This window comes from Malus sylvestris, chromosome 10 (assembly GCF_916048215.2).
Source record: "Malus sylvestris chromosome 10, drMalSylv7.2, whole genome shotgun sequence".
NCBI lineage: Eukaryota > Viridiplantae > Streptophyta > Magnoliopsida > Rosales > Rosaceae > Malus > Malus sylvestris.
Window position 1 is genome coordinate 41560445 of NC_062269.1, and position 14408 is coordinate 41574852.

Sequence of the window (14408 nt, forward strand, 5' to 3'; positions counted from 1 at the left end):
TTTACTTTACAGTGAAAGTTTATGTCCAACGTGCCACAAGAAATTTAACTCTGAAAAAAAAGTCTGAACCGCAATATACGTACATAATGAGATTGGCCAACTGAAACATTTTGAAGATTTGTATCTTAGTGTCACCAACTTCTAACATTCCAAACCAAAATCAAACCTCGCAAGATTGGAGAGATTGGACCTGTCTGCAGAAATCTATCCGTCATGCAGAATCGCAGTTTCGCTATCAAGTCGTCATTTCTTGTCATCATTTACTATTGCATACAATTATCTGACCAGCTATTGAATATTCAAGTGTGTGGTGTGTGTATAAATATATATATATCTACAATTACATCTTGTTCATTGTACATCATGGTCATCGTTCGTTATGTACTTTGTGTATTTAATTTTAAATAAAAAATTCATAATAACTTTGAGTCGCATAATGTACGATGAACGGATAGAATAGATCCTCACAAAGAGAATCCAAATCCCTATTCCCCATCCCTTGTCTTGTGATGAGTTGTGAATACCACCTATTCCCCTTGATTTATGGCAGCTGATTGTACCTTGTATTTAGGGCTGGTTTGGTATTGTTATGCTTTGAAAAAAAACTGTTTTTGCTTTGCTGTGAGAATAAACAGCTGTAAAATAAAGTAGCTGATTGTTTGGTAAACTTTTTTGTAAAAATGCTTTTGCAAAAAAAAAAAGTATAATAGTGTTTTGTAATCTTTTATGTAAAATAGTTGTGACCGTGTGAAATGAAAAAAAAAAAGGTATAATACTAGATGTGCCATTAATTTAATTTTCTTAACAAATAAAGGTAAATTACTAAACATACTTTATTTTTAAAAGGAAAATATTTATAAACTTTATCTCAATTATTAATTAGTATGACAAAGTTATCCCTTTGTTTGTAGTTATTTCAACTTTTAAAATTTTAATTAGTTATTGTTTGTACCATACTTGACCAATCCCGAAACTGCCGAGCACCGGCCAACGCTATACTGTCAAGGACCCAGAAGAGTTCCCCTCCGACCAGGAGGCCAATCACTACTCGACACGTGTCAAGATTAGAAGCCAATCAGAGCGCAGCACGTGTCAACATCAAGAACCAATCATAACATGACACATGTCAATGTGACAAAGCTACAAGTTTTTCTATAAATAGGGGTCATCCCCCCACAATATTGCCTAATGCCATTTGTGTTAAATCATTCACAAGAACTCACTAAATTGAGAGCTTGATCCTTTGTACTTGTGTAAGCCCTTCACTACTAATAAGAACTCCTCTACTCCGTGGACGTAGCCAATCTGGGTGAACCACGTACATCCTGTGTTTGCTTCTCTGTCTCTATTCATTTACGTACTTATCCTCACTAGTGACCGAAGCAACCAAGCGAAGGTCATAAAACCTGACACTTTATGTTGTACCAAAGTCCTCGCTGATTTTGTGCATCAACATTTGGCGCCGTCTGTGGGAAACGACACTTATTCCTACTCTCTTCAGCTGTGTCAAGCTGGTTTCTATCATTCGTACACTTTCTTTTGACCAGGCATCCCTCTCCAACATGGGAAGCGAAGGAAGCCACAGCACACAGAATGACACCCCCCTTGCACATAGTGCGAAACAACGAAAGAAGGAAGGAAAACGAGTTCTTCTTCAAGCTAAAGTCGATGAGTTGGAAGCTCAGAACAACAAGATAGCAATGAGGAATGAGGTCCTCCAGGAGCAATATGAGAAGCTCTTCGAGACACTCCACGAAGCTAGGCAAGCTCAGACACGCGAGCTTGTTGCCCCCGTGGAAGTCAACCATCAACTGGGTGCCCTCAAACATGGAGGGTCACATGCATTCGACATAGATATCCCTGATAGGGAACAGATTACCCCTCGACTTGATAATCAACATGAGGCTTCTCTTAACCCAGTTGCTTCGACCCGAACCATGAGAAGTGGAGGGAGACACCTCTTTGCTGAAGGGGCAGAAGGATCGAAAGCCGTCTTTCGCGATTGTCGGGATTTCCTGAAGCAACGTCGAGAGAATTCCATCCATATAAGCTCAAAGATTAATGACCCAAGGATTTCTGAGAGACTCGGTCCCCTGCCACGGCCCAAGCCGGCCACCAATTTGGGGAAGGGGCAACAAGTCCTAGAGAGACATGAGGGTACAGGGGACTCAGAGGTGTTCCGACAGACATACCTTGGAAGCCAGTACAGCGAGTCCAGGGAAAAATCACATGCCCTTGATCAAACCTTCCTAATTCCAAGAGGAGATGGAGATTTACGAAAGAAAGCTCCAGTGACACATAACTCCGCTCAGGACCCCCTTGTCCTACAACTTCTTGAGGAAGTAAACAAGTTGAAGGCTGAACGTCAGGCTGAAATACCTGACTGGAACCAACCCAGGCCTGGCCCTCTTACAAGGAGGATCCTCAACACCCCCCTTCAAGCAAAGACAAAGCAAAAGCTTGGCTTGCAACTTTATACTGGAAAAGAGGACCCGATTGAGCACCTTAACCTCTTTAAGTCCACCATGGCATACCGGATGCACACCGACGAAGAGCGATGTCTTCTCTTCCCCTCCACCCTCTCTGGTGGAGCTCTAAATTGGTATTGTCGTCTTACACCTGAGACGGTAGACTCATTTGAGGAATTGAGGAAACTATTTGTTTCCCAACACATTTTCCAAACCGATCGCTTGCACTCTGCAGATGACTTGTACACTATCCGCCAGAAGCCAGACGAGTCATTACGTATGTATGCTGGCCGCTTCAGCCATGAATACTCCCGGTGTGCCGAGGCAGACGACAAGACTGCCCTCAAAGCCTTCACGGCAGGCCTACGTGATTGTTTCTTTAAATACATGATCAATGCCAATACTTGGAAGACTTACTCTGAGGTGATGGCGCAGGCTTATAACCATGCCTCCGCCGAGGCAAAGACATATCAGGAGAAACCCCCTACAACCATCCTTTATCAACAAGTGGGAGGTGGAAGCCAGACTCACCTAAATGAGAAGACCTCGACTTTCCAAACAGCAGTGGCACCTCCCCATGCCTTGCATAATGCTTCGCCGAATCAACAGACATATCAATTTCAAGGCAAGAGGAAGGATTTCCATCCTCACCACTCTCCTTTCAGTAAAAAGAGTAAGGGACACTATCCCGATAACCAAGGGTATCGCCACAATAGCGCTCGCCCCCAGGCAGTCAATGCAGTGGGTCAAACCCGCGTCAAGGGTATCGCCACAATAGCGAGGTTTTAGCCTGCCATACTTAAGGTGTCTTACGCCTGCCGAGGCGGAAATCGTCCTTCGGGAAATACATGAGGGAGTCTGTGGAGATCATGCTGGATCTCGGTCCCTAGCACACAAGACTTTTCGCCAAGGATATTACTGGCCAACACTCCACCAGGATGCCATCAAAGTATCCCGCTCATGTGACAAATGTCAACGATATGCAACTATTCCTCATTCCCCTCCAGAGCCTCTTACTCCTATGATCAGCCCTTGGCCCTTCGCCCAGTGGGGACTTGATTTGATCGGCCCAATGCCGGCAGGGAAGGGCAAAGTCTGTTACGCAGTCGTTGCAGTGGACTACTTCACAAAGTGGGCCGAAGTAGAACCCTTGGCAACCATTACTGAGGCAAAGATAGAAGACTTCGTGTGGAAGAACATCCTTTGTAGATTCGGCATTCCCAATGCGATAGTCACTGACAATGGGCGACAGTTTGACAACAAGAAGTTCAGGTTGTTCTGCTCTAAGTTCAACATCAACTTATGCTTTGCCTCTCCAGCTCATCCCCAGTCTAATGGACAAGTTGAGGCCATCAACAAAATAATCAAGCGCACTTTGAAAACCAGCTTGGACAAAGCTAAAGGCTGTTGGCCAGAATTTGTACCCCAAGTTCTTTGGTCATATCGCACTTCATATCGGACTTCAACAGGAGAAACTCCATTCTCACTTGCCTTTGGCACAGAGGCAGTTGTCCCTGTTGAGCTCGAGCAAGCAACATTCCGAGTCCAGAACTACATTCAAAGTGAAAATGACAAACAACTCACCCTCAACTTGGATTTAGTCGAGGAACACAGAAACCAAGCTCACTTGAGGAATGTCGCCTACAAGCAGCGCATCTCCAACTATTATGACTCTAGGGTCAAGCCTCGTTCTTTCAAAATAGGAGACTGGGTCTTAAAGAAAAGATTACTCTGCGACAGAGTCCCGAGTGAAGGCACACTTAGTCCAAACTGGGATGGACCGTATGAAGTCATTGGCATCAGTCGCCCTGGCTCTTACACACTTAGAAGCTCTGATGGCAAGACCCTTGGCCATCCATGGAACGCTGATCACTTGAAGTACTACTACAAATAGACTCACGATGTACAAGTGTTGAGCTATAGCCGTTCGACATCCTATGTAATGAAGGCCATTTGGCAATGAATTCAATAAAGAGGTAATTTAGCCAACTCAGCCCTCACTCTTTTACATTCATAGCAAGCGATGCCAGAACACTTCTCAATCAGAAAGCAATCCGTCTTCCACAGTCACTACAAAACAAGCAAATGAAGACCGTGTCAAGCGCCAAAAAAAAAAAAAAAAAAAAAACAGCTTCATCCAAAAAGCTTCACCCGAAAAGCTTCACCTCCAAAGCTTCACCCACAAAGCTTCACCTAAAAAGCTTCACCCAAAAAGCTTCACCCGAAAAGCTTCACCTCCAAAGCTTCACCCACAAAGCTTCACCTAAAAAGCTTCACCCACAAAGCTTCACCTAAAAAGCTTCACCCAACAAGCTTCATCCGAAAAGCTTCACCTCCAAAGCTTCACCCACAAAGCTTCACCTAAAAAGCTTCACCCACAAAGCTTCACCCAAAAAAAAAACTTCACCCGAAAAGCTTCACTTAAAAAAGCTTCACCTACAAAGCTTCACCTAAAAAATCTTCACCTAGAAAGCTCCCTCTACATACTTTCACCATCAAAGCTTCACCATCAAAGCTTCACCTAGAAAGCTTCATCTACAAAGCTTCACCATCAAAGCTTCACCTAGAAAGCTTCATCTACAAAGCTTCACCATCAAAGCTTCACCTAGAAAGCTTCAACACCAAAGCTTCACCTACAAAGCTTCAACACAAAACCTTGCTCCAAATAAACAAATTTTGTTCACAAAACCCAAGATGCCCTTGAACTTGTACAAAAACACTTGGGTAAACATAAACATTTTTTGTTTTACACCCACAAGGGCCCAAAATTTTCCTTCTTATTTATTCACTTATATATGTTCCCAAACATATTATAATAGATCCAACAACAAGCCAAAGTCCCAAGTTTCATAATGGACAAAAGTACAGGCAATTCATCAATAATGAAGGTGCTACAAAAATTGGAATCTGCCCCAAAATAGAAATCCAACCCAAGAGACTTTTTCTCTCTCTCCCTCTTCCGCCTCCTTTCATCTATCAAATTTCTGCAACCTCTGCTCTTCTCCAATGGAGCTGAATTTTGGACACCCTATAGTTCTTGAGCATATGAACAACTTTCAAGAAGGAACCATTTCTGTTTGAGCGACGGAAATTAAAGTGTTGAAGCTCCAAACATGATAGTCGGCTTCTTGCAGATTTCGAAGCTGTTGTGATGTTTCAAAGATCTGGAAATATTTAACCGTTAGTTCATCCTGAATTTTTGATATGTTATGAAAGAGTCGATGAGGAACAACTTCAATGAAGAAAGCATACCGATCTGAACAAGAGAAAATGGAGTTTCGAAGCTCACAACAAATCTGACGGGTTGACAGACAAATAATAACCAGTCATTCATCATACCTGGATTTCTGGAGTCATACTACTCCGATGGACCTTAAATTTGGATATGTTGTAGTTCACAAGTTAGGGAACAACTTCGATGAAGAAAGTATGTTGATCTGAACAAGAGAAAATGGAGTTTCGAAGCTCACAACAAGTCTGACGGATTAACAGAACATTGATGAACAGTTACTCATCATACTTGAATTTCTGAAGTTGTACTACTCCGATGGATCTCAAATTTGGATATGTTGTAGTTCACAAGATAAGGAAAAACTTTCATGAAGACGACCTTGCAATCTGAGCTATAGAGAAAGGTGTTATCTTGCATCCACTCAGGTTGATTAGTGGAAACGAAAAGCAATTCCACCAAAGAAAAGATGAAAAAGAGAGAAAAGCTACTAATTGCACTTGATCTTGTCTAGTCAATAGCATGCAGCATCAAACACACAAAAGTTGGAAATATTTTTAGATAAAGCATATACGAATGTGTGACATCGAAACAAGAATTCGTTACTTTGACAAATTAGTAACACGCGAGACACCTCATTCGGCAACTCTCTTCGCCTGAAGACTTGGGGGACTCCCACCATATGCTACTGCACCTTGATACTCGGCAGTCTCACAACCACTCAGTGACTTGGATTTTTCAAGTCTCCAACCGAGAAGTTTTCCTCACTCGGGAAATTAAGGGAACACTACCTCAAACTACATGCTTCACTCACAAAGCTTCAACAATACAGGTTTCAACAAAAGCAAAAATTCAAAGAACTTTATGAAGAAGGCTTTGGTGTATTTAACACAATATGTTGAAATGAAGCAAAGCTTATTTATTAATATTTTCGATAAGCCACAAATATGTACATATACATGAGTCAAAATAAACAAACAAAAGGGAGCCTTCACAAAGGTTGCTTAGGGGAAGTCTCAGCAGTCGGTAGAGCCCCAGAAAGAGAAAGCACCGGAGGGTGGTTATCCGGAGCCTCAGTACTTGACAAAACCCCAGAAGGAGGAGGCATTGGAGGTTCATCATTTGAAGCTTCATTACCAGGTACAGCCCCAGAGGACGAAGGCAATAAATGCCTTTGGAACAAACCCACAAACCGCTGATGATCAAGTAAAACCTTACCATCAGATTCCTTCATCTGGTCAAGCTTCCTCTTCATGTTTGTAGCATAGTCATGGGCGAGCCGGTGCAACTGCTTATTCTCATGCTTGAGCCCTCTAATCTCCTGTTTGAGACTCATCACTTCAGCAGCCAATGATTCAACTTGGCGGGTTCTAGCAAATAGGCGTTGGGCCATATTAGACACAGAACCTGCACACTGAACACTAAGAGCCAGAGAGTCCTTAACAGCCAACTCATCAGACCGTTTGGAAAGTAGTCTATTATCTTTGGGAGTGAGAAGGTTCCTGGCCACCACTGCAGCGATCATATCATTCTTCATCACAGAATCCCCAACGGTAAGAGGACCAGTAGGGGATATGAAGGATGGGCGCCATATGTTGTCTGGAGAAGGCGTGGCTGTCTCTTCTCCAAGGTTCAAGTCAAAACGACGGTCGGAGGGTTCAGACATTTTCAAATGTGTTGAAGAGGGAAGAGGTCAGACAAATCAAGATCTTAGAAGTGCAAGAAATGAGCTTCTACTGGTAGAGATTCAAGTGTGCTGTGGAACTTAATGTCAGCCTCTATAAAAATCTGCACTCGACGGAGCTTCAGAAATCGAAGAGGCGTTTGCTTTCTCAAAAGCTGGGCTGCTCAGAGACCACGAGGGCCGATCTCAGAAATCGAAGAGGCGTTTGCTTTCTCAAAAGCTGGGCTGCTCAGAGACCACGAGGGCCGATCTCAGAAATCGAAGAAGCACCTGCTTTTTCAGCCTCGTCAGCACCTGTCACATGCACAATCAGCTTTGCGGAAATTACGGGCACTCTGTCGAAGATTTCTGGTGAAGTAGAAAGCACGTGAATCTTACTGTTCAATCACCGCTCTCCATATGCACCATCAACTCCTCGGGTACCACATATAACTTTGTCAAAGATCTCTGACAAAGTTTAGGCACGAGAATTTCGAAGTTCCAGCTACCCTACTATTACCCATAAGGGTAAAGGAACAGCACCACTGCTTGACAACTGGAAAGTCCCTATGTGTGTCGACCTCCGTGTTTTGCGGCAAGACAGGTTGGCAAGAACGTCCAACCTTTACTCACATTCGAGAAAAGACTCCCAACATAATTACTTTCTAAAAAACCGGAGTAGCACCGCTTTCCGAATCTCGAGAGTCAGATCCTCGACGGGATTGCTTGTTCGAAAACCGAAGAGGCACAACTCTCAGAACTTCGAGAGCCAGATTTCCTTAGATAAAGCTTGTCTGTAATCTTCACACGTAACATCAGCTTTCCAGATACCACATACCACTTTTTCAAAGTGCTCTGACAAAATTAAAACACGTGAAGCTGGCAACTCCCACTACATTGCTGTGACCAAGAAGGGTAAAGGAATAGCATTACTACTTGTTATTGGGAAATCCCTATATACATTGACCTCCCTCCTCAACGGACAGAAAAACCTGCAAAAATGCTCAACCCTTTCTCGCATTCGAAAAGGCACCCTCAACATAACCTCTCGAAATACTCAGCTTTATTTCCCCCCGATAATGCCTCAGCAAATAAGCCACACCAAGAACAAGAGTATCTCATATCATCAGGGTCGAAAGCAAGAGTATCCCATATCATGCTTTCTCCCTGTCTTTGTCTTTGTCCTTGTCCACACCTGCAGGACAAGGAGAAAGAGAGCAGTCAGTCGGAACCTGAAATCAAACCTCCAATTTGGAACTGACTGCCTGGAGCCTTTGCCTGGTTGCTTACTTAGCATTGCTCTCGAGTACTCATCCTCAACTGCTGTCAAGGTCACGAATTCCACCGGCAAATACCTCATGACAGTTGATCAGATATTGGCTCTTTACACTGAAGCTGCCAAGCGTGGATGAGTCACTATGAAGGAATGTTCTGAAGGACCATTTAAATGCAAAGGTTGCACACCACTTCTGCCATGCAAAAGATTGAAGCAGAAGGTTCAACGGTGAGCTGAAACAGATCACTACAGCACGACACCTTTCCATACCACATTCATTATTCCGTCAACAGCAAAAGTATCCCATATCATCAAGGTCGAACATACTCTAGATTTGATGGACTTGTTTTGACCCTCAAATTTTTGAGTCGACCTTATACTCTGAAGGGCACCAGAAAACCCTCCAGCACAGTTCAAGAATAAGCCTGTGGAAAGTTACTTCTTCAAAAGCAAAAGTATCTCATATCATCTCTTATCCATTTGCTTCTCCTTATCCTGGCAGTTGAATGAGAGACAAGGAGAAGGAGAACAATCAACCGGAAGCCGAAGTCAAACCTCTGATCCTGGGTTGCTTACTTGGAAGTTTGACTGCTTACCTTGTCTGTCACCTCTTTCGGCAGATCTCCTAGCTCGGCGACTTGGGGGACTCCTACTATAGGGTTTGTATCACACTTGACTAAGCCCGAAACTACAACTAAGCTTCAAGTGAAATTGATACATTACCTTGTGCGTCAACATCAGCTAAATACACCATTCCCGGATGGAGGAAAGGTACTTCCAGAGAAGGGCAGATGAAGATCAGACCACACTTCGGTACTTAGAAGTTTCGTGATTACTCAAGGGATTGGATCTTGCAAGTCCCCAACCGAGGAGTTTCCCTCACTCGGGAACTTAGGGGAGCACTGTTTGTACCATACTTGACCAATCCCGAAACTACCGAGCACCGGCCAACGCTATACTGTCAAGGACCCAGAAGAGTTCCCCTCCGACCAGGAGGCCAATCACTACTCGACACGTGTCAAGATTAGAAGCCAATCAGAGCGCAGCACGTGTCAACATCAAGAACCAATCATAACATGACACATGTCAATGTGACAAAGCTACAAGTTTTTCTATAAATAGGGGTCATCCCCCCACAATATTGCCTAATGCCATTTGTGTTAAATCATTCACAAGAACTCACTAAATTGAGAGCTTGATCCTTTGTACTTGTGTAAGCCCTTCACTACTAATAAGAACTCCTCTACTCCGTGGACGTAGCCAATCTGGGTGAACCACGTACATCCTGTGTTTGCTTCTCTGTCTCTATTCATTTACGTACTTATCCTCACTAGTGACCGAAACAACCAAGCGAAGGTCATAAAACCTGACACTTTCTGTTGTACCAAAGTCCTCGCTGATTTTGTGCATCAACAGTTATGAAAATGTATTTGTTGATATGCCCAAAGTTATCCCTTTCTCAAAATCTTCTCTCTCAAGAACCCAAAATCAAGCAACTTTGGGGGTCAAGAAAAATGAAGTGTAGGCTTTAGGTTCTTGCATTGGCCTTTTCGACGAGCTTCAATCCCACTCTGCCGTCCTTCCCCTTCAACCTCTTTTTACCCGACAAAAACTCCACCTCCAATCCCTTCAATTCCAATCCATAAACCTTTCTGCCCCATCATGTCAGATACCAAAAGACGCCTTTCTAAAACTCAAATCCAAATTTAGACGAACTCCAAATCTTTCGAATAAGAAGTTATGGGTTCATACGTCGGATGATGGAGACAGATCCATCAGGTCTCATAGGAGAGAGAGAAATCAATTTGAAGCAAAGAAGGGGTTGGGTTCGAGGGACGATGGAGATCGGCGAAGCCGTTTCCGGTTTGGTGATTAGAGAAGGTGGTGTGGATGCAAATTTCTTCCTCCTTGATCTTGGACAAAATTGCACCTACAAAATAATTAACACATTTGGTTAAGGCCAAAAGCCTCATGCACTCAAGATGAATGAGGGGGGCTTTGGCCGAAGAACCTCCAATGCCAAAGTTAGAATTTAGAGAGAAAAGTGTTTAGAGAGTTTTTGGAGTTTTGCAAGAGTGTGGACTTAGGTTTTTAGAGAAAATGAGGTTCAATATATAGAGCAGGGTTAAATGGTGGCCGGCCCTTTTTAGGGTATTTTTGTGTGAAATTGGTGATTTAATTGGTAATTAATGGATTAATTACCTCACTCTACTTTGGCTTTTCTGATGATTTCAGCTGTCAATCACCATAGCCTCCAAAATAATCTTTTTTTTTTTTTTAGTTTACCAAACACCTTCAACATAAAAACTTCAAAAATAAGCAGCATTTTTTTTTAAGCACCTCAATGCCAAACCAGGGCTTAGTATTTCTTTCCCTTGATTTGAGGTAAAGGTGAGGTGTGTTGTCCAGCAGTTCATGCCCTCCCTCTCAATCCCATTCGCTTGAAAAAAATGTTACCATAGACCAAGACTAAAATCGTGGAATTTTTAGTCCCCCGGGGCCCACTTAGAGGTCTATCCAATAGAATTCGGACTTGTTTTCAATCTTTTCAGGAAGTGCTTCTTAAGAACTTAGATGCCGGACCCACACTTCCTGGTGACCAAAGCCTCTTTTAAGGACACTTCTCGGTGACAAGCCTTTGGTTTACACGGGCCTCTAACCGTGTGGTTTGATACCATGTTGGAATTTTTAGATCGACGAGCCCGAGGGCCCCACTATAACGAGACCAATAGAGTCTCCAACTTGGTAATTACTACTTACCAAATTCGTCAAGTGTGTGGTTTTATCACAAAAAATATCAATATTAATAAGAGTAGAGTAATCATATTTAAACCCATTATTTTCTTTGCCCCCACCGATATGGGATCGCTAACAACTTGCAGAAACGGCCGTGCATATACAACGATGTGGTATGTTTGCAATTTCTACAAATATGCACCTTCCAGCACGCATAATTATGTGTTCCAATGCTGTTTCTACATCTTTATGTCTATAAAAGCAGTATACACCTTTGAGCAATCTAATATACTTGCATGCCACTTTCAACAAGAACCATGGCAGTGCAGCCTAATCATCTAACTAAATCATATGTCCTCCCACTTTTCATCTTGTTTATCACAAGCGGTATTTCTACAACCCATGCTGCTTGCAGCAAAATGGACCAACAGTCTCTTTTTTCTTCATTTGATATCGCCTCTTCTAGTTTAAACTGGTCTTCCAACGATTGTTGTCGATGGGAGGGCATCATTTGTGATATGGCTGGTAGGGTCACCCATCTGTTGTTGCCCTCCAAACGCCTCAAAGGAGTCATTTCTCCATCTCTTGGAAATCTCACGCATCTCTCCTACCTCAATCTCTCCCATAATATACTTTCTGGTCACCTGGAAGCTGGATTCTTTCTGTCCTTGGGTCGCCTTCGGATCCTTGATTTGAGCTACAACCTTCTCTCTGGAGAACTACCGCTATTGCCACAGCCAAGTTATATCCAAATAGTGGATTTGTCCAGCAATCTATTCAACGGAACAACTCCATCTTCGTTCCTCCAGCGTGCATGGAATTTGAGCAACTTAAATGTCAGCAACAATCTCCTTAAGGGCCAAATACCATCTTTCAACTGTTCTTATTCTCCTTTTGTTAGAAGCTTGGATTTTTCCCACAATGATTTCAGTGGCATAATTCCCCTTGGACTTGGTAACTGTTCAAAATTGGAGCTCTTTCGTGCAGGCTTCAATAACCTTTTGGGGACACTTCCAAGTGATATTCACAACGCTCGAGCACTTGAAGAAATTTCGTTGCCTTCCAATAAGCTTTCCGGGGCCATTGGTGAGAACATTGCCAATCTTACCAACCTCGCAATCTTGGATCTCTACTCTAATCAGCTGAGTGGCACACTTCCTCTTCATATTGGGAAGCTCTCCAGATTGAAGCTCATAATCCTCCATTTCAACAATCTAGAGAGTTTTCTGCCTCCGTCTTTGATGAATTGCTCAAGCCTTACGGAACTGAATCTAGGATTTAACCAATTGGAAGGAGATCTCTCTGTGCTTAATTTCTCCAAACTTACTCAACTTATTAAACTTGACCTAGTGAATAATCACTTCACCGGTCCCTTGCCAATAAGCGTTTACTCATGCAAGTCCTTGATAGCACTCCGACTGAGCTCCAATCATCTAGAGGGACAATTACAACATGAAATTCTTTCTTTAAAATCCTTGTCATTCCTTTCGCTTGCTTATAATAGATTGACCAATGTCACTGGGGCAATAAAGATATTGAAGGATTGCAAAAGTTTAAGGATACTCCTTTTTACAAATAGTTTTCTAGGTGAAGAAATGCCAGATGGCGATCTCATGGTTGATTCATCTGGGTTCCAAAATCTCTGCATTATCAGTTTGTCAGGGTGCCAATTGACAGGAAAAGTACCTGTATGGCTGTCGAAGCTCAAGAAAATGGAACGGTTGAATCTGTCTTTTAACAGACTCACGGGACCAATACCTGATTGGTTGGGGACTCTTCCAAGCCTTTACCTTATAAACTTGGAAAGTAACTTCATTTCAGGTGAAATTCCAAAGGAGCTTTGCCGACTACAAGCATTCAGATCGGAAAAGGCTGCAACTCAAACAAGTCACTGCGATTTAGAGTTGCCTGTCTACTACAACTTTAATGGGGCAACTATGTTACAGTACAAGAATTTGTCCAACATGAAGGCAAGAATCAGCCTCAGGAACAACAGTCTAAGTGGCAATATACCCCGCGATATTGGGCAATTGCAACTTCTCCAAGAACTGAATATTGGTTTTAACAAATTCTCTGGCAACATTCCACACCAAATCTCGAACCTCCGAAAGTTGGAGATATTAGACCTCTCAAGAAACCATCTTTCTGGTGAAATCCCAGCATCACTATCAAGTCTTAATTTCTTGTCTTCATTTAGTGTTGCCTACAATAACCTCCAAGGCCAAATACCATCAGGCACTCAGCTCCAAACCTTCAATGCTAGTGCCTTTGAGGGTAACCCGGGACTTTGCGGTTCCCCGCTTCCAAATGAGTGCCCGAAGAAGAGTCCAGGTGATAGTGATACGACTAAGGACCGGGAAGATGTACATGACTCTGGGAATGGAATTCCATGGCTTCAAATTTCAGTGTCACTTGGTTTCATTGTAGGGTTTTGGGGAGTTTGTGGCCCTTTAGCTTTGAGCAGGTCATGACGATATGCATATTTCGAATTTTTCTCCAATGTTGTAGATCGCTTTGTGCGTTAATCAAAGTGTACTTTTCTTTGAGAAATAAAAGACTTATTTACTAGTCCACATTACTGCTGCTATGCTGCATCGCAACAATCTAAGATATACAAGAGCGTTTGATAACCATTTTGTTTTCAGCTTTCAATTTTTGTTTTCACTTTTCCGAAAACTGAAATTTTGTTTGGCAACATTGAAAACTGAAAACTACTTCCTTGAGTTTTCAAATTTTGACCTTGAGTTTTTACTTTTTGGCTTCAGTTCCAAACAAGATTTCACTTTTAAAGGCAAGTTATTTAATTTCTTAAGTCATAGGTCTTTTGTTTCTTATTTATCTTTGTTCTTCTTCTTCTTGGTTTTACACCTATAATTTAATTGGATTTCGATCCGAATCCAATGTATTAATAGGATATAGATATGAGACTTCAATCCGACAGTTCGTTAATGATTCAAATCTGGTGTGTTTTACAGCAAATATGATCTGATAATAATCGGATTCGGTAACCCGATAGTCCGTTTTCATTCCGACTTA

General features: G+C 42.5%; 1 protein-coding gene and 2 long non-coding RNA genes across 3 annotated transcripts in view; 1 reads left to right on the forward strand and 2 right to left on the reverse strand.

Moving 5' to 3' along the window:
• Positions 1-4476: 4476 nt before the first annotated feature.
• LOC126588010 (uncharacterized) lies at positions 4477-5718 on the reverse strand. Its single transcript, XR_007611298.1, has 3 exons — positions 5032-5718; positions 4802-4989; positions 4477-4703 (listed from the first exon to the last, which is right to left on the reverse strand). It is a non-coding gene; the product is annotated as an uncharacterized LOC126588010 (long non-coding RNA).
• Positions 5719-11890: 6172 nt separating this feature from the next.
• On the forward strand, positions 11891-13274 carry LOC126584588 (receptor-like protein 3). The gene is made up of 2 exons (XM_050248914.1): positions 11891-13060; positions 13194-13274. Exons 1-2 carry the CDS (start codon positions 11891-11893, stop codon positions 13272-13274), a joined length of 1251 nt encoding a protein of 416 aa, XP_050104871.1.
• Positions 13275-13366: 92 nt separating this feature from the next.
• The window catches only part of LOC126588007 (uncharacterized), a 48875-nt gene continuing 47833 nt past the window's right edge, over positions 13367-14408 (reverse strand). Inside the window, exon 3 of the long non-coding RNA XR_007611295.1 lies at positions 13367-13585. This is a non-coding gene — a long non-coding RNA (uncharacterized LOC126588007). The remainder of the gene's footprint in view (positions 13586-14408) is intronic.